This window comes from Garra rufa, chromosome 3 (genome assembly GCF_049309525.1).
Source record: "Garra rufa chromosome 3, GarRuf1.0, whole genome shotgun sequence".
In the NCBI taxonomy this organism is placed as follows: Eukaryota; Metazoa; Chordata; class Actinopteri; order Cypriniformes; family Cyprinidae; genus Garra; species Garra rufa.
In genome coordinates, this window is record NC_133363.1 from 22,440,070 (window position 1) to 22,460,043 (window position 19,974).

Sequence of the window (19,974 nt, forward strand, 5' to 3'; positions counted from 1 at the left end):
CCATGCGCCGCTACCTACGTTTTTTATCATGGTTATCGCTTGCTCTATATCATGGTAGCGCAGAGAATACTCTTCGTGGGGTATGATGCTGTTTATGCTAGAGAACGGGGAATTGCGTGGAGCTGATAGATCGATTATCAAACGCTTTTTTCCCGAGAATTTCCTCGTAGCCACTCCGATAGGGCTGATGCGAAAAATTTCGAAGGGGGAAGTATCAAAAGGACCGATCATAAAACCAGACTCGACTTCCTTTTTAATTAGATGGTCTACTGTATCAGGCTCGGCGAGCGCAGACTGGAGATTGTTACAGATAATGGTCTGTGAGAGTGGACATGAGTTTCCGGGGTTGAATCCGTATTTGAGGCCGGAAAGTAGATAGTGGGTGAAGTTTGAGTCTGGGTGATGGGAAAGCTCGGAGAAAAGACGAGAGATATTGACTGGAGTCGATAAGTAATTTCCAGATTTTTTATTGTTAGCTTTCAAGACTGGACATACAATACGGGTATGAGCCCCGCCACAATAATTACAGACGTGAAGATATTTGCATTGGTGCCTCGTGCATCTTGCTCTGTTGAAATTATCACAGACTTGTTGTTTGCCGGAGAATGTGCTGAATCTTTTCTCGGAAAACGAAGTCGGCTTAGATGGTGTGGGACGAGGGACGTAGCTGGTAGATTTAATTGGAGATGGCTCTGGGCAGGGTATTATGCCGGGATTGATCTGGGGGCATGTGAGGGTTGAGTGAGCTACTGACCTGCAAACGGCGCAAGAAATATTGCGGCAGCTAAAAAACACTTGATTGTGGAGATCGGGATCTAATGCACCCCAATAGGGGCGCTGATTCCATTGGGCAATGCGCACGGCGCATTTGGCTGAAAATAATTTGTGATATGTAAGGAAATGAGATCCCCCATAAGACAGCGCGAGTTATGCGATGATCGCAAGATAATCATTAAGTTCACGCCGTCTATGGGGAAAAACGGAGCAAACTATTTCTGTGTAACGGCCGAATGCGATGGTAAATTCAGAAAATGAGAGTATGCGGGATGTATTGGAAGCTGGATTTTTCAGGGTTACGGAAAAATCTCCGCAATCTATTTGCCGATGCGTTTCTGCGGGAGGGAGTAATGAAAGAAGAGATGAAAGATCGACGTCCGCACCTGCCAGGATCTGGGATTTGATGGAATTCGGTACGGGGGGTGGTTCCAGTACGGCGGCATTTGAAGGAATGGCTAAAGGGACTGCTGTGAATAAAGAGTACTGAGATTTTGCTTGGAGAGAAGGGTTGGAAGAAAGAGAAGAAGAAGCCGTAACCGTTTGCGGAGGCAGCCTCACGCACGGAATAGCCTCCGGTGCTTGGGGAAGCACGTAAGAAGAAGTGGAGGGAAAAGAGGGAGGAAGCAAGTGAGAATGCATGGTTGGCTGATAATGCTCTGTTCGGCCAGCTGCAGTGGCGGCTGCTGGCCACTGGTATGGAAAAGGAGCAGAGGAAGAGTGATAGACAGGCAACTGAGCTTGAGCGGCTAGCGGAGGCAGCCTCACGCTAGCGTCAGCTGCCTGAGACGGAAAGAAGGGAGTAGGAAGGATAGGGTTTGATTGTACCACTCCAGCGGGCAAAGTTGCTTGTAGCGCGGTAGCTGGAGGCGCCTCGGTGATTGGATGAGAAGAGGACGGAGGCGGAGCGGAGAGAAGAGCGTCTGAGTTTGGAGCGCGGCCCATGCTTGCTGACGGTTTGCTGCGTCTCGTCGTCCGAGGAGAGCTAGAATTTGACCTGGAAGAAAGAGAAGTAGAGTCATGATGAAGCATTGTCTTGCGGGATTTAACTACCTTCTTGGATGAGGGTGAGGCGGTTTTTCCCATTGTCGCGTAAAGATCGTGGAGTTGAGCTTTGCTCATGTTTCGGGAAAACTTAATTTCTGCGTTTGCCAATGCTTGTCTTAACCCCGCAACTGTCCATTTCCTGATGGGAGGGATAGAAGGTGAAGCCGAGGTGTATGAAGACGATGATGACTGCGGTCTTGATGGTGGAGGTGAACGGCGTCTTCGTGGCCTAAGTGTGTGGGAAGGCGGCTTCGTGGGCCTCCGCCCGCGCGCCGGGGCCTGGGGCTCAGCTGAGGAGCGAGGCTGAGGAGGGAGTACATTGGAGCCGGCAGAAATAGGTGTCTTCGCGTTGGTGGTTTGTGGTGGAGCGTCCTGCTCGTTGTCGGATGACGAAAGCTCGGTATCGGACATTTCGGCTTTCAGAGGAGCTTGATGCCAAGAAACTGTTGCTGGATGGAGGTAAGACGGCTGGCAATATATTGATGATGCGCTAATTGAATGCTTGGTTTAAACGAGTTGCACCTGTGCCGAATGGATTGATTATCTGATCGTGCTCCTTCTGAACCTTGTTTATAAAACATCATATTGTGAGATAAAGTGTCACAAATTAAAACTGTAAAGTCATATTTACAAGAAAAATATTTTGAGACATTGTCACACTGTGCCATATGAATTTGCAATTACCTTTATATTCTCTCTGAAGCATAAACAGATTTCCATATACTTTATGTATTTTATATGCACTACATTCAACAGAACTGCAATCACTTAGAGCTGTTAATAAGTATATTACAGCTCAGTAATGCACTGCAGAAACAAAAGTAAGAGGTCAGGAAAACGCGACATTGTAATGCCTCACTGGTTATTTAACACTCTGTCTACAAAAAGCACTATCATTTATTTAATTAAGCTCTTAAGTCCATCATTTGAATAGTTTAACATTAATTGTCCCACAAGAGCCACTCTGTGTCTGCAGTGTGCCTAGCCGCACTGTCCCACCTTTCCTATTTTGTTGCGCAAATTAAAAACCTAACTTGCTTTATTGACTGTTGTAATCTCTCTGGACTGCTCAGTGTTTACTGACTAATAGCATGAGGGGAAGGTTATGCATTAGTGATGAAATCTGAAAGCTTGGTGGTTGCGAGTCTTCGGCGATGCTTGCTTTTCAGTCTTAACAGTGAATAGACTTCGTACTGATAAAACAAAAGCCTGAGAGAAATAACAGACTAAAGGAACATGCTGCATCTTTTATGAGCAAATGTTTGTGTCATATTAGCTTAATCTCTTTTTTAAATGGATTTCGGCGAGGTTATTTGGGAGCTTGAGTGCCTGGTGTGACTCCTTTTATAGTTTGGCCGGTCCAAAGTTAGTCGGACGCGTGTGAAGGCAAACATTTGCTAGTGAAAACATAGGGCTGTTAATGTGCTCAATCTTTAATAAAACTTTCAGAAAACAGTAGCCGATATAATTGCCAGGTAACAGATGCAGCCCAGCTAATTCATTCAAAATGCCTGGAATTCACCGCAACACAGCGACTTTCCTTTGTGTGTCAAAGTCACGCATAATGTTTTCAATTATTTGAGGTCCTTCATTCCCCACACTCCTGCCATATGGTGACCTTCAGATGAGAGAAAAGCGCCAGCACGCATTGCCATAATGCTTAGGCGGGAAGCACAGCGAAAACAGGTGAGAACAAACACACGTGCGCTTTGAGTGACAGAAGCACAGAAGCGACATGCTTCAATCAAAACCGTAACATGTGGCGACGCTCAAGGTGTCAGCATCTGACAGTCGTCATTTATAAACACGCTAATTAATTCAAGCATAAAAACTTTAATGAGGGAGATGGCACAGGTGTGTCACATACACCTCTGGCTGATTACAGACAGTAAATCAGATGAAGAAGACAATAAAACACATGGAATACAACCTGATTAACACTTTAAGATTAACAGAAACACTCTCAAATCAAAATGGCAGCAGCATATTTTTACAAGCAGACCATAAACCACTGGCAATTCTCCAGGATACTTATACAGACGTCGAGGAGTTGAGAGAGCACTTGTAAAGTGACTGCAAAAAAGCAGACGCAACATATTTACAATAAATATACAGTATATACACCACCATTTAAAAGTTTGGGGTACTTTTTTTTTTAGCAAAAATATATTTTTTGTTGTTTTTAAACACGTCTACATAGTTTTATTTCAGCTTTAGTTATTTCAGAAGGTCAAACTAAATGAAAATGAAAAAATGTTGCCTTCAAAATTAGCTAAAACTAAATATTTTTATTTTTATTGTAGTTTTCGTTAACAACTTAATATATTAAAATAGAGAACAGTTATCTTACATTGTAATAATATTTTACAATATTGCTGTTTTTACTGTTTTTATCAAATACAGTGCCTTGCGAAAGTATTCATACCCCTTCATGTTAAACTGCTTCGATTTACCTTTTCCCCACATCAATCTACACTCCATACACCATAATGGTAAAGCAAAAAAACCCCCCAAAAAACAGGTTTTAACATTTTTGCAAATTTATTTAAAAAAAAAAAATGATTCTATTCCATAAGTATTCATACCTTTATCTGAGACAGAAATTAAGCTCAGGAGCACTCATATTGTTTTAAGAGACCTGTGGCAAATTAAATTGAATGGGTGTGATTTGGAAAGACACACACATCTTAATGAAAGGTCTAAATGCATGAAAATGCATATCAGAGCAAAAACCAAGTCCTGATGTCAAAAAACTGCCTGTAGAGCTCAGAAATAGGACTGCATCAAGCCACACATCTGGGGAAGAGTTCAGAAAAAATTCTGCTGCATTGAAGGTTCACAGAAGCATGTAGTCTCCGTTACCCATAACGTAAGGAGTTTGAACAGCCAGACTTTACCTATAGCTGACTTTGGTTAGAATGGTGACTAAGAAGCCGATAGTCACTCTAGTTGAGCTCCATGGTCATATATGCAGATATGAGAAACTTACAGAAGGACAAACATCACTGCAACAGTCCACAAATCTGTGCTTTATGGCAGTGTGGCAAGACTCAATCCTCTCCTCAGTGAAGACACAAGAAAACTTGGAATTCTCAAAAAGCACCTAAATGACCCTCAGCAAGCATCTTGTTTGAAGGACACCAGGCACTGCTCATCACCTGCAGAGTACCATCCCAAAAGTAAAGTGTGGTGGTAGCCGCCTCATGCTGTGGGTCTATTTTTTAAGTGGCAGGGACTGAAGGACTTGTCAGAGTAGAAGGAAAGCTCAATGCACCGAAATATTGAGATAGCCTTAATGAAAACCTAGCCCAGAGCATGCAGAACCTCAGACTGGCCAGATGGTTCACCTTCCAACAGAATAATGACCCTAAGTACCCAGCAAGAGTGGCTTATTGACAACACTATGAAAGTCCTTGAGTGGCCCAGCCATAGCCTGGACTTGAACCCAATCAAATATTTCTGGAGAAACCTAAAAATGTGCGTCTGCCCCCATCCAAGCTGACAGGTCTTGAGAGGTGAAGAGGTGAGGAGAAGAATCTCAGATTACTGCCAAATGTTGAAGGGCAAAGCTTGTTGCATCATAACAAAAAGACTTGAGGTTGTAAAGGTGCTTCAGCTAAGCGCTGAGTTAGTGGTATGAATACTTATGCAATGTAGTTATTTCAGTTTTTTAATTTTTATAAAAATTTAGTTTTTAATTTACCATATTTCGTCACCTTGGAATTATAAGGTTCTATCTGCGTTCCGAGTGGTTTTGAGATATTGAGCTTCAAAGTTTTTGCATTCTATATAGCAAAAATGATATGGGGAACAAGTCTCTTTCCTACATGAGAACGACAGAGACCCTAAGTGTATTCTAAATGTACAATATCAAAATCCTCTCAATTTTGACAAAAATGTCAGATAGAACCTTATAATTCTAAGGCGACGATTTGTCAATACGATGTTTGGAGTAATGTGGAAAAAATAAGTTAAAGCAGTAACATAAAATGTGAAGAAAAAAATTATGGGGTATGAACACTTTTGGAAGGCACTGTATATGCAGCCTTGGTAAGCGTACAAAACTTTTTAAAAAATTAAATAATCTTCCCAACCACAAACTTTTGAATGGTAGTGCACTATACAAACCATTTAACTTTATTTACATGTCTCACAGAATTTAGTATGTTACATGTTTTGATGACAGGCAGAGTGCATGATTACCATTTTTAAAACGACCGTGAGTCGCAGATGGTTGTTAAGTGATTCATAATCTACATAAAATGTCAACTATAAATATTTAATATGAAACTGGGCGACAATATTCATTGTGTATGCTCTCATACTATTATGCATTATTCAACAACTCTGGAGTGTTTGGAATGGTGGGTAAGTTTTGTATCCAACTATAAATAGGCACAAGAATCTCTTGAAAAAAGAAAACACGTGGTAGACCATTTGGATTGTAATGACTAATTCAGCTCACTTCTGCACAACCACTTTCATTACATGGAGGTTTGATAAGTTCTAAACAGATCAATGCAATTGGAGCATCACTGTCTGGTAGTGTCTTCAACCTCCGCTGGCATGAAAACAGAGGAATGCGAATGCGGGAAAACAGCAGGGCTATTTTTGTACCCAACTATAAAAGGACACACAATTCTCTTGAGTCAAAAACGGGCTTGGTAGATCCTGAAGTACATCAGTAATAAAATGATCAAAATAAAACCAAAAATAGTTGAAATGAACTAAATTTACTTACTGTAAGTTTACTTTACAATAAGGTTCAATTTGTTAACACTGGCCAAAGCATTAGATATCACTTATTTTACAGCCTTTTAGTGTCAGTTTATAAACATACAGTACTGTTCTTAGTTATTTCATGTTTGTTCATACGTTAATGTTAATTAAAGGGGCTATATGTAACTTTTTCCCCAAAATAAGCGTAACAATAGCCTTTTTATTTGACCATATATGACTCAAACATCTCTTGATGAGCATACTGACACCTTGTCAGCTCACAGTGGGTGCACCTATAAGCCTGTATCCTATTTTTCCTATTTTCTGTCGGGTCGGATTTTTCGCGCGCTGTCTGCGGATGTGACGTCAGTCGCGAGTTTAAATTTCAGAAAGTTACATATAGCCCCTTTAATGCAACTTGAAATATGTAGAACCTAGATTAACCAATGCTGTAAAAGTGTTTCATGATACCTAATCGATTAAAGTTGTGATGTAATAGAAGCAGAGCTAGATACTTTTGTCTGTATTGTGATTAACATATGACTAGGACTGTATATCTGACTGTTGTTTTACTGGAAGATCAATTTATGATTTCTGAATAAAAAATTACGAGGCCAAAAAAAAAGTGCCCTTTATTAATATTGGCGCCCTTGGTAAATATGAGCAAAGGCAGCTGAGAAAATAAATATGCATTGTTTATCTTTTTGATCTTTCATTCAAACAGTTCACAAAATCCTACCCTTTCTTTTGAAGTAAAACAATTAAAACTGGGGGGGGGGGGACTCGCATTACTAAATAAATGTTTTTCTCCAGTGCATGTTGGCCACAATTATTGGCACCCCTAGAAATTTCTCAAAGTAAATATCTAAGAATATATAAGTATATTCCCATTGATATTTAAGTTTTTTAGCACCCTAGGGTGACTAGGCGCATGAAACTGTCCAGCCATGACAGGATTATAATTACGAGGAACACTAAGGCCAAATTCCCTTAATCATTCATCACAAGGAGTAAAACCAAAGAGTATAGTTCTGATTGCTGAGCTTCACAAAATATAAAGTTGCTGTAAGAAACTAGCTAAAGTATAGGGTCTTCAACCCTGCTCTTGGGGACCCATTGTCTTGCAAAGTTTATTTCTAACCTGGTTCAGCACAGCTGGTCTTTGACTTTTCAAATGATTCTTAAAGAACTTGGTTAGCTGGTTAAACTCTGCAGATCCCCAGGAAAATGCCCATTTCCACCATCAGGGATATACTTTAAAAGTTCCAATCAACTAAAGATGTTACAAATCTGCCTGGAAGAGGATGCAAGCCTATATCGTCCTATGCACAGTGAGGAGGAGAGATTGAGTGGCCAAAGACTCTCTAAGAATCACAACTGGAGAATTGCAGATTGTAGATTAGTTGAGTCTTGGGGTCAGAAAGCCTAAAAAAAATTCAAACAGCCCTTACATCACCATATGTTGTTTAGGAGGGTTTCAAGAAAAATCCTTCTTGCTCATCCAAAAACAAACTCCAGCATATTCAGCTGTCAGACATGACTGGAACTTCAAACAATACTGGCTTCTATGGTCAGATGAAACTATAAAAAGAGCTTTTTGGCAGCAAACCCACCAGATGGGTTTGGTGCAAACAGGGATAAAAAAGTACCCTATCCCCACGGTTAAATATACAGCTGTATCTTTAATGTTGTGGGACTATATTTCTTCTGGTGGTCCTATAAAACACCAACAGATAAAAATTCGAAACCTGACTGCCTTTGTTAGAAATCTTAAAATGGGCCGTCTTTGGATCATCCCTCATGACACCAATCAAAATCAAAAATGTGTCCCTAAGCACAAAATGAAGCTTGTGCCATGGCCGCCCCAGGTCCCTCAACTAAACTCTATAGAAAATGAGTAGGGGGGAAATGAAGAGAAGAAGCACCAACATTGGAGCTTGGAATCTGAAAGATCTAGAGAGGTTCTGTATGAAGGAATGGTCTCTGATCTCTGATCAGGTGTTCTTCAAACTCATCAGGCATTATAGGAGAAAACTCTGAGCTGTTACCTTGACAAAAGGACATTCTAACAGTTGGGTGCAAATAATTAAGACCAACATCAAATAGAGAAAAACATTTATTTTATGAGATTTTCTTCCTAGTTTCAATTGTTTTACTTCAATGAAAAGTTCGAATTTTGTTGATTTTTTGGATGAAAGATCGAAAGGATAAACAATGCAGATTTATTTTCACAGCCACCTTTGTTCATATTTACGAAGGGTGGCAATATTAGTGAAGGGCACTGTACATGCATGAACTGTTGATAATAAGATCAAAAGCAAGAATTTATAAAATAGGGTACATTTCATGCCAACTTTATCTAATGCTAATAAACTGAACCATTGTGCAACCAACTGTTACCATTCCACTCATCTCAAAACAACCAGTCTTAAAATATGAATATATAAGAAGACTTTGGAACATCGCTGTCTAGTAGTGTCTTTTTCAACCTCTTCTAGAATAAAAACAGACATGAGAATGTAGAGGGAAATGCATGTTATCATGCAAAAGCCTTAACAATCACTAATGCTCAATAATACTGAATTATATTGTTCTGAATTAAAGGATAATGGCTCAAGTGGCTAACAGCTGTAGTTGTGGGCAAAAAAGTCTTTACATCCAATGTCTGAACATTTACTGTACTTACTCTTTATGTCCATATGTTAAAAAACAGTAGTACATCCGACTTCCTACTGAGAGGCAACTGTGCTTTGTGGGTTGATTTGGTCTTGGTTTTTCCTCATGTACAATGAAAGTGCAACAGACAAGACTCTTGTCTTTCTGTCTTTGTATGTCTCTCTTAATTGTGTTCTTTTGGAAAGCGTCCTGTTTTGTTGAGAACAGTACTTAGTTCATTAATGAGGTTTTGTGGCAACTGCCCACCTCTGCTGGGCAACACGACTTTCTTCTGTGATAGCTGGGTGAGAGCGCTGGGGTCTTGTTGAAGTGATGGTCTACGCCGAGACTGGAGTGTGTCATCAATCACCATTTCAAGCCTGGAGACACACGGAGTTCCTTCTCCGCTTGCCAATTTATGCATCAAGTCTGGTTGGTTGCCCTCATCTGTGGTCATTTGGTTTTGTGTATTTGAAGCTTCTACACTTGTACTGACGACTGACTTCCCTTTAGCCTGCAGAACGGGGGGAAAAGTACATGGATATTCATGGCTATATGAGTCAAAGGCTGTTTTGTATGCAGTGACTTGATGGCCAATTCCAACAGCCATTTTTTCTGGACAAGACGACATGGATATGGTTTAACTGGCAACAAAGATGGAGATCAGGGCTGATCTATTGCCAACTATGCTGGCCTTTAGAGTGTTCACTGAAGCAAAAAATTCATTAAGCAACATTAAATGAAAAGGTTTGTTGAGTATTTGTGACATTTATGTGAGTGTAGAGCAGGTTGAGTGCTGACCTCTCTCTGGTGTTTGGCTGTGGTCTTTGCAGTGCTGTAAGTGGATGTTCTTCCTCTGCTTAGGTTATAAGGTAGCGATGCGCTCTGCTTCAAGTCTCTAGGCCATAAGTCAGCACCATGCTGCAAACACATTCACATTTTAGCATTTCCAAGATGCTTTTATCTTACATTGTGTTGAAAGTTTAGGCTGATGATACACGGGGCAACTTTTTGAGCAATGTTGCATCTGGATACTTCAGATCGGTCATGGGCCCTGTGTCTCAGCTGGTTGCCCGTTGACACAGCAACACTGCTCAAAAATTGGCCTGTGTATCATCAGCCTTACATTTAATCAGTCTATGTAAAATTGAACCAAAGATCTTGTTGATGTCACCATAATGCTCTTTTGTTTGAGTTAAAAGGAAGGCAATATCTAGCCAATCAAAAATTTTACAGGTAAACATTACAAGAGAAACCCTAAAGGAAAAACCAATCTTTGCAGAGCAGTAAATGTATAGAAATTTGCCATGTTTCCTCTACTGTCAAAGTCGATTTTGTAAAGAAATGTATATTTGTATTCAGTTCAGTAGATCAATCATTGATCAAAAGTGACATTTATAATGTTACAAAATATTTCTATAGCTGTTCTTTTCACATTTCCATTCTCTAATCCTTTAAAAAAATGTATCATGGTTTCCACAAAAATATTAAGAAGCACAACTGTTTTCAACATTGATAATGAGAAGAGTCATTCTACGGAAACGTCATTTTTCTGTCCCTAGCCTTTACTGAAATATTACAATTGAAAAACACTTTATGGTTACAATTTCTTTATATTTTAAAATGAAACATGTACAGAGGGAAAGTGCTTTATTTGAGGTCAAAAACAGTTTTTTCTAGTTTTTTATTTTGAAATAAAAATCACACTGATGACATCACTTGACTTCCTTCTTCCTATTTTCTGAAGATCTATGAAGAAAGGCTAATGATAAATCCACTGTCCCTTTTCAGTCATCAGAAATTTTCTTATTTATCTCATTATTTCATATGAAGCTTTTAGTTGCACTCACTGGTATGCCCTACTTTATTGTTAGGGAATTGTAAAAAACTAGAATACAAACAGATTAATTTGGTGAGTATACCATGATTTACAACATGTGGTTTGATACCCGCAGCCATTTTGTAAACATGCATTTTTCGTGAAAATTGTCACTGATGTTACTGTCACTGGAGTCACCTTCCTTATGAGTAGCACCAGTGAAAATCAGTATGTCAGGTCTTAAGCCCTATTCACACTACAAGTGACATGCAGCAACAAAGCAACGCAATACCATTAATTTCAATGGATAGGTGGCGATTTCCAGTGACAAGAGCGTCAGAGGCCATTGGCGACGCGACAAAGTTCAGAATCAGTCAACTTTATGTAAATGAAGAGGGACTTTCTGGAGTGACAGCTAATAGGAAAGAAGACGGTTGAGCGCATGTGATTGTTCTCCTCTCAGCCGTAGATAAACTTACGAAATAGAAAAAAGTAGGCTCTGCTTCTCACTCATTTTTATTTGTATGTACGGATTTAATTTATATTTATATTATCTTTAGACTTTTGCCTCCAAAATGTTTGTATTTAGTGGGAAACCTGATTCGCTGACACAAGTGGCTGCTAGTGTGAACGCAGCTTTATGTATGTCATCTGTGATTCAATGTCACCGGTGTTACTTTTTTGGTTACTTTTTTTTCTTTCACATTAAATATATAACATAACCTCATTATTTCTTGCATTTTTCTGTAACTCTGACTACATATGCTGAAAAGATTTAATATTGCCAAAGAAGCAAGGTAACACCAATGACAGAAAATGGTACATATGGTATATAAATAAATGCACTCTATATATATATATATATATATATATATATATATATATATATATATATATATATATATATATACACATACAAAAAAAAAACCATTAAGCTGTCATTAATGTGTATTCATAAAGTCAAAAGGTAATCTAATAATGTGGTCTAAGTTTAAATGTTAGAAAAATACATTTTAAGAAATCTTGCTATACCAAAAGAGGACATTTCTGTAGAATGACCCAGAAGTAATGTTTCTTGATCACCAAATCAACATCTTAAAATGATTTCTGAAGGACCATGTGACACTGATGACTAAAGAGTAAAGGCTGTTGAAAATTCAGCTTTGCCATCAAGAATAAATTACATTTTAAAAATATATTAAAACAGAAAATGGTTACTTATAACGGCAATTATATTTCACAATTTTACCATATTTTTGATTAAATAAGTGCAGCCTTTTTTGAAGGGTTCTTTCAAAAACATTAAACAATGTAACACCAAACATTTAAATGGTTAGCTCACCCAAAATTAAAAATCCTGTAATTGTTTACTTACCCTCAAATTATATTAAACAAAATATCAGAAATTACTAGGGCTGTCAATCGATTAAAAATTTTAATCGCGATTAATCACATGGTTGTCTTGAGTTAACTCGCGATTAATCGCACATTTTTATCTGTTCTAAATGTACCTTAAATTAAACACCTTTTAACGTTTTTAATACTCTAATCAACATTGGCATGGACAAATATGGTTGTTTTAAGCAAATATGTGTTTATTATCAGTGAAACCATACTTGACTAGACTAACTTGTTTCAAATGTCATAGATGTTTTTCAAATAACTTGTTCATGTCTATTAGACACATGAAAAAAAAAGAACATAGAAACACCAGGTTCCCATTACTTCTCGTTCTTTGCACTGAGCAATTTACTTACACAAGCCTGTTTACATTATTTGCAGGACAGGGCAGCTCACTTCTTCTGAACATGCAAAATCTACATTTATTATTACATTTGTTTGCCTCTAGGTGCCCACATACTGTAATCTGATGCAGCCAAGTTCTCAGCAAAACTGTTTCCATTGTTTTGATTTAATATGTCTGTTATCAGACAACCAAAGTAATATGAAATAATAACTGAAAAAAATCCTGAATTATGATCATGATTCAATCACTGAAAAGAATCATTTACCGGCATCTGGACATAAGTCACTATTCCCTGCATTATTATCGTTGTTTTTAACTTCCTGTTTGAATGCCTTCAGGATCCTTTGACTTTTTAGGAGTTTAGCCATTTAAAGTTATTTGATCCCAAAAACCTGCTTCTTTTATGTTTTAATGTATTGTTTTGGTTATAATGTACTGATTGGAGAGCCTGGTCTCATGCAAATGCAAATGCGCACTAGCACGACTTTCTGTTTCTATTTGGCGTGCTATTAACAAGCTGAAATTAACTTTGGCGTGCATATGATATGCAATTATGCATGTGTTTGACGTGCATTTAATACGCCGTTTTCGCGTGCATACTCGTATGTGGCTTTACGCATCAACCCCACAGCACCAATCCTAACGTAGCCCGACTCCGCTTGCATTCATTTAAATATGCCAGAAGTGCCGGTGTACGCAAAAGGATAAAATACAGAAGTACCTGCGTACCGGCCCACTTCAAGCAAGCGCTGCTCCACTGCCGCTCACTGAACAGAGCAGACGCAGATATAGCCTAAAGAGAGGGAGGTGCGCGCGCATTGGGAGACCTCACGCACGTTCAGCAAAACCGAAGAGCCTCAGAAACTGTATTAGGTTTGTCCAATTATGTGTTTATGTATTGTTGCTAGACACTTTTCGCTAGGTTGGCAGAACTGTGCATCCATTTCTTTAACTATGGGCTAGGTAGTGGGTCAAACAGAAAATGCGCGCTGCGTTAATCGCGCGTTAATAAAATTAGTGCCGTTAAAATGAATTTGCGTTAACGCGCTATTAACGCGTTAATTTTGACAGCCCTAGAAATTACTTTAGGATTTCTTTAATTCTCATGACATTACTAGCCATGGAAGTCAGAATTTTGCCTGATATCTTCATATTTTCCATTCCAGCAGGAGCTTCGGAAGAAATAGTTTTGTGCAGAAAATGTATACCTTACTTTTTAAGCTTTAAGTCTCAGGCAAGTGAAATACTTAAAACTTCCATATATTCTCAAGCAGCTCTAACTAACACTAACTTTTTGACCTTAATGATAGGAACAAATGTGCTGGAACATTCTGGACCTATTCCTGAGCTGAACACTCACTAAGACAGCTCATACTTTTCCACTGTGACTTTATGGCCTTTGAGTTGTTCTTCACGTCTACATCCTCATTTTAGCAGCAGAAGGTCTCATCTGCCTGTTCCTTTACCTACCCAGCACTGCTCGCCAGTTTCTATGGAAACCATGCCAAGCAGAATGTTGGGTGAAATGGAGGCAGCGAGAGGTTAGAAGAGTCTCAGTGCACAGAGTATCAATTAATCTACCTGCACGAACTCCACGACCACTTTTAGTACATGTAATAATGAGAAACAGCAATATGTACACTGAATTATGGTACATGCCCTCCACTCCTCGTTTACTCTCCAGCTTAAAAAAAAAAAAAAAAAACCCTCAGCACCTCTCTACGCCCCACCTCCCCAGAAGAGGAAAAAAAATTAAGAAGAGAAGCGCTTTATTTTTCTTCCTCGTATCAGTTCAAAGCCACAAAAGCAAGAATAAACCTTGACAATGAAAATAGTGAACCTGTGGGGAGTAGATAAGGATGAGGCATTAGGACGGAAGAGAGGGGCAGGAAAAATCTGAAAGAGTTAGAGGATTGGAGGAGAGATCTAAACAATGGCTAAATCATCTACTACAGTACTTCTCTGCCATCTCTTGCCTTTGGTTTAGGTTATTAATAGTGAATCAGCTGAGTCAGGCCCTCTGTGTGTAGTAGCGCCCGGCTTGTCTAAAGAAGAGTCTGCTGGAACCAGTGTTATTGTGGCAGTCTGCGTGACCTTATTTCAGCTAAAAGACCTTTCCGGATAATGTGATTTATACTCATGGAGGATGACCTTGAAAACATTCCCTCAATTCTTAGGGCTAGTTTTTGTCTAACTTTCTCTGGGAAAAAGAAATGCCGTGTTTTAAAGAATAGGACCGTGGGGGTATCGTGGCCCTTATGAAACAGAAGTACACTTTAGAATACTAAAAATAGTACTTATGACAGACATAATATAATGCTGAGGGATGTAAGTGTGAACAGTATGTTAATTGAAACTAAATGAAAATGTATTTTATTGTACATTTACATGAAATGCAGCTGAACTTTAGAGTGCTTTTTGACCCAATTATGTTGGATCTTTATGTAATTTCAGAATTACCACTATTGTTTTTGAAATATGGTTAACGTTTAATACCAGATGTACTGGCAGCCATTGAATTAAAACTAATATAACTCTAAATGTACTTTAATGTAATGTGTTAAAGTTATATTTGTAATTGCACAGTTGTAATAATGAAGTTACAATTTGACCAAAGCTTGACAAAAAATGATTAAAACCATGATTCAAATGTAATTTAAAATAAAACTTTTTCATTTGCATTCTAGATTTTTAAACTCATAAAAGTACAAAAATAAAAAAAAAACATTTAATGCTTAAATTATTTAACTAAAAATCCATTGAAGTAATTTTTGGAATATCATATTATAGCACTGCCTTCCAAGCCCTGCAATTATATTAAACAAAATAACAGAAATTACTTGAGGATTTGATTAATTCTAGACATAGTCAGAATTCAGAATCTGAAAGTCAGAATTTTGCCTGATATTTCAATATTTTCCATGACATTCTCGAGCAGCTTTAACTGTAATATTGCAATATTATGTAATATGTAATATAATATTCATTTTAAATGTAATATTCAATAACACAACAGAGTTCAAATATATACAAGTACTTCACATGTGCTTTAGTATGTTAGTCACCACTTAAAAATAAGTATGCTTCATTAAAGCTTGACAAAAGGGTTATTAAAACCATGATTTAAATGTAATTTAAAGTCAAACTTTTTTCATTTGCATTCTAGATATCATATCATTATAGTACTGCCTTCCAAACCCTGCAATTATTTGAAACAAAATAACAGAAATTACTTGAGGATTTTATTCATTCTCATGACATTTCTAGGCCTAGGAGTCAAAATGTTGCCTGATATTTTGATATTTTCCATGACAGTGGGAAATTAGGAAGAACATTTTGTTCCTGAAAATGCATACCTTACTTTTTAAGCTTTAAGTCTCAAGCAAGCAAAATACTTCAAAACTTCCATATATTCTTGAGCAGCTTTAATTGTAATACTGTAATATTATGTAATAAAATGTAATATTTGTACATGTAACACACTACAGTTAAAATATATTTAGTACGTCACATTTGCTTTAGTGTATTAGTCAACACATCTGTACCTGTAAGTGTGCTTCATCAGGCTTAACAGAAGATTATTAAAAGCAGGATTTAAATGTAGTTTAAAGTAACACTTTTTAATTTGCATTCTAGATTTTCAAACTCATAAAAGTTACAAGTTTACCAAAAAACATGTTTAATGCTTAAACTATTTAGTAAAACTTTATTACAATAATGTTTAGAATATCATATCATTATAGCACTGCCTTCCAAGCCCTGCAATTATATTAAACAAAATAACAGAAATGACTTGAGTTTTTTTTTTTTTATTCTCATGACATTTCTAAGCCTAGGACTGGAATTTTGCCTGATATTTTGTCAATGACAGTGGGAACTTATAAAGAAATAGTTGTATACAGGAAAGTCTCAACCATGTGAAATACTTAAAACTTTCACATATTCTTGAGCAGCTTTACATGTAATATGTATATGAATAACACACAACAGTTAAGATATATTCAAGTACTTTACATATGCTTTAGCATGTTAGCCAACACATCAAAATAAGTGTGCTTAAAGCTTGACAAAAGATTATTAAAACCATGTAATTTAAATGACAATTTTGTAATTTGCATAGATTTTCAAACTCATAAAATTTACAAGTTTACCAAAAAAACAAAGTAATTTACAGTAAAACTCTGACTGAAACATTGTTGTGAAAGTGCACTATCCTTAAAAACTTGTGCTTTTAAAATGAGAAGTACAGCTGATACCATGTTTTCTATATTTATATACTATGGTATATACAAGGTACTCTCCAAGGTACTCTTATAGAACACCTTTTATCTCAAAAAAGATATCTAATTTTTGGTTGCTAAATTCGAAATAAGCAGCAAAGTGCCAGATGTGGAACAGTACCCATCTAAAAATTATAAAAAAAATTATATAAAAATTATAAAACTCTCTTTACAAGCCCATTTGTAACAATGTTAACTGCACATTATGAGCACTTAGAAAACGAAGAAAGCTCACCTTCACTCTGATAATGGAGGTGACCCAGTCCTGCTGAGAATCATTCCCTTTACAGCAGAAATACCTTTTCAGGGAGGACGCAAAGACATATATTCAGAACACTGAGGCACTTGAGTGTCCTATTTGAAATTCAGTCATGCAGTTCTGTAGTTCAAGTACTAAGCTGTACAAAAACCTTAGTAAGTTTTTAAGCTGAAATATTAAAAAAAGAATCTATTATTCAGTTCCAGATAAATGTTTTTCCTAAAAACCGTGCTGAAGCGTGTGATTGACTGTGCAATTAAGAACAGAGTTAATTGCACTTACCACTGCTGCTTTTCAGTATAAACAGTAAATCCCCAACTGTTGAAAATTAGTCAGAAAAACAACAACAAAAAGTATTCCATTAGTTTCGCAACATTTCATTCAGGTTCTCCACATCAATTTACATCTATATTTAGCTTTTTTTCATGGTGCCACAGTCTGACCTCTTAAGAACCTCTAAAGTGCTAAGATACCATAAAATTCAGCTTAACTTTCATAGCCAGCTGACAAGTGTGATAGAAAAGATGACCTATTTTGCTTGTGTAAGAGAATTATATCAATGTTACATGGCCTGTTATACTTTACACTCTTACAGATGTAACTGTTTTGCTGACCTACTTCTCGTTAAGATATTTAATTCATGGTTCATGGTCTAAATGGTTAAACCTCACACAGCATTTTAGTCATTGTGGCTGACAAACAGCTGTTATTTCCAGACAACTGGTCACATAATGAGCGTTAAAATGTGTTTCTTCAACCTCTGGCACTTTGTGCCTGGTGTTTTTTGGAAGAAAAAAAACATTTATTGCCTTTTATATATTGATTTTATGACTTCACTCTGAAAACCCAGTATAAAATATGAATTTATAACTTGATCTAATGTAAGAATGATATTTAAACATTTCAATATTTATTACATGCAAATGATTTATAAAAATTATTACAGTTGTTACCCACTTTTGACATCACTTTTGCTTCTATTAAATGTTCATCAAAAGCTAGTGTACCTGTGTACCAAGGGCACAAAAGAATCAGTGAAGAGCTAGACTGAGATGAAATATGATAATTCAAGTAAAATATTACATGTGATACGTGCATATCACATTTTCTTTAGTTTCCAATTAAGCTGTAAAGTTAACGTGTAACATTACAGTAGGTACCAAAAAAATCTATAAAATTTGCTTTAGATCAGAGCCTGTCACATGCAAAAAAAAAAAAAAAAAAACTTTCTCTATATATGTGTGTGTGTGTGTGTGTGTGTGTGTGTATATATATGTACATATACACACACACACACACACACACACACACACACACATATATATATATATATATATATATATATATATATATATATATATATATATATACACACACATATACAGTGCTTTGCGAAAGTATTCAAACCCCTTCATTTTTTTTTCCTTTTATGCTGCTGCCTTTTTTCTCCACAATCAATCTACACTTCATACACCATAATGGCAAAGCAAAAAAAACATGTTTTTAACATCTTTGCAAATTTGTTAAAATAAAAAACTTAAATGATTCCATTGTTAAGTATTCATACCCTTATCTGGGACAGTTAAAATTGAGCTCAGGAGCATTCATATTGCTACACTGTGAGTGGAGTTAACCTGTGGCAAATTCAATTGAATGGGTATGATTTGGGAAGGCACACATGTCTTAAAAGGTCTAACAGCTGAAAATGCATATCAGCAAAAACCAAGCCCTGGGGTAAAAAAAAACTGCCTGTAGAGCTCAGAAACAGGATTGCATCAAGCCACACATCTGGGGTGGATTTCAGAAAAAAATCTGCTGTATTGAAGGTTCACTGAAGCATGTAGTCTCCGTTACCCTTAATGGAAGAAGTTTGAAAAAAAAAAAAAAACAGGACTCTTCCTAGAGCTGGCCTCCTGGTCAAACTGAGCAATTGATGGAGATGGGCCTTGGTTAGAGTGATGACCAAAAAGCTGATAGGCACTCTAGTTGAGCTCCATGATCATATGTGGAGAAATGAGAAACCTACAGAGAGACAAACCTCACTGCAACATTCCACCAATCTGGTCTTTATGGAGGTGTGGCCAAACTCAATCCACTTTTCAGTGAAAACACATGAAAACATATGAAAACACACTTGGAATTTGCAAAAAATCCTAAAGGACCCTTTTTTTTCAGCGGCAGAGACTGAGGGACTCGTCAGAGTAGAAGAAATGCTTAATGCACCAAAATATTGAAATAGCCTTAATGAAACCCCAGTCCAAAGTATTCAGAACCTCAGGCTGGGCAGATGGTTCACCTTCCAACAGGACAATGAACCTAAGCACACAGCAACAGTGGCTTATAGACCACTCTATGAATGTCTCTGACTGGCAAGAGCCTGGGCTTGAACGCAATGAAATATTTCTTGAAAAACCTGAAAATGTACATCTGTGCCCAAATGTGGCCATCCAACCTGGCAGAGCTTGTGAAGAGAAGAGGACAAGAATGGCAGATCATTGCTAAATGCTGATGTGCAAAGCTTGCCACACCATACCAAAAGGATCTGAGTCTGTAAAGGTGCTACAGCTAAGTACTGAGTTAAGGGTATGGATACTTTTGGAATATAGTTATTTCAGTTTTTTGTGTATTTTATAAATGTTCATAAGACAGCAACATAACAAAACGTGAAAATGAT

General features: G+C 37.3%; 1 protein-coding gene across 1 annotated transcript in view; it reads right to left on the reverse strand.

Annotated features, from left to right (window-relative positions):
* Positions 1–2,496: 2,496 nt before the first annotated feature.
* Positions 2,497–19,974, reverse strand: part of arap2 (ArfGAP with RhoGAP domain, ankyrin repeat and PH domain 2) — a 121,093-nt gene continuing 103,615 nt past the window's right edge. Inside the window, exons 23-26 of the mRNA XM_073836578.1 lie at positions 17,583–17,618; positions 17,277–17,340; positions 9,997–10,116; positions 2,497–9,709 (exon numbers count right to left, since the gene is read on the reverse strand). Coding sequence (XP_073692679.1) covers positions 9,380–9,709; positions 9,997–10,116; positions 17,277–17,340; positions 17,583–17,618 — 550 coding nt within the window. The 3' untranslated portion in view covers positions 2,497–9,379. The remainder of the gene's footprint in view (positions 9,710–9,996; positions 10,117–17,276; positions 17,341–17,582; positions 17,619–19,974) is intronic.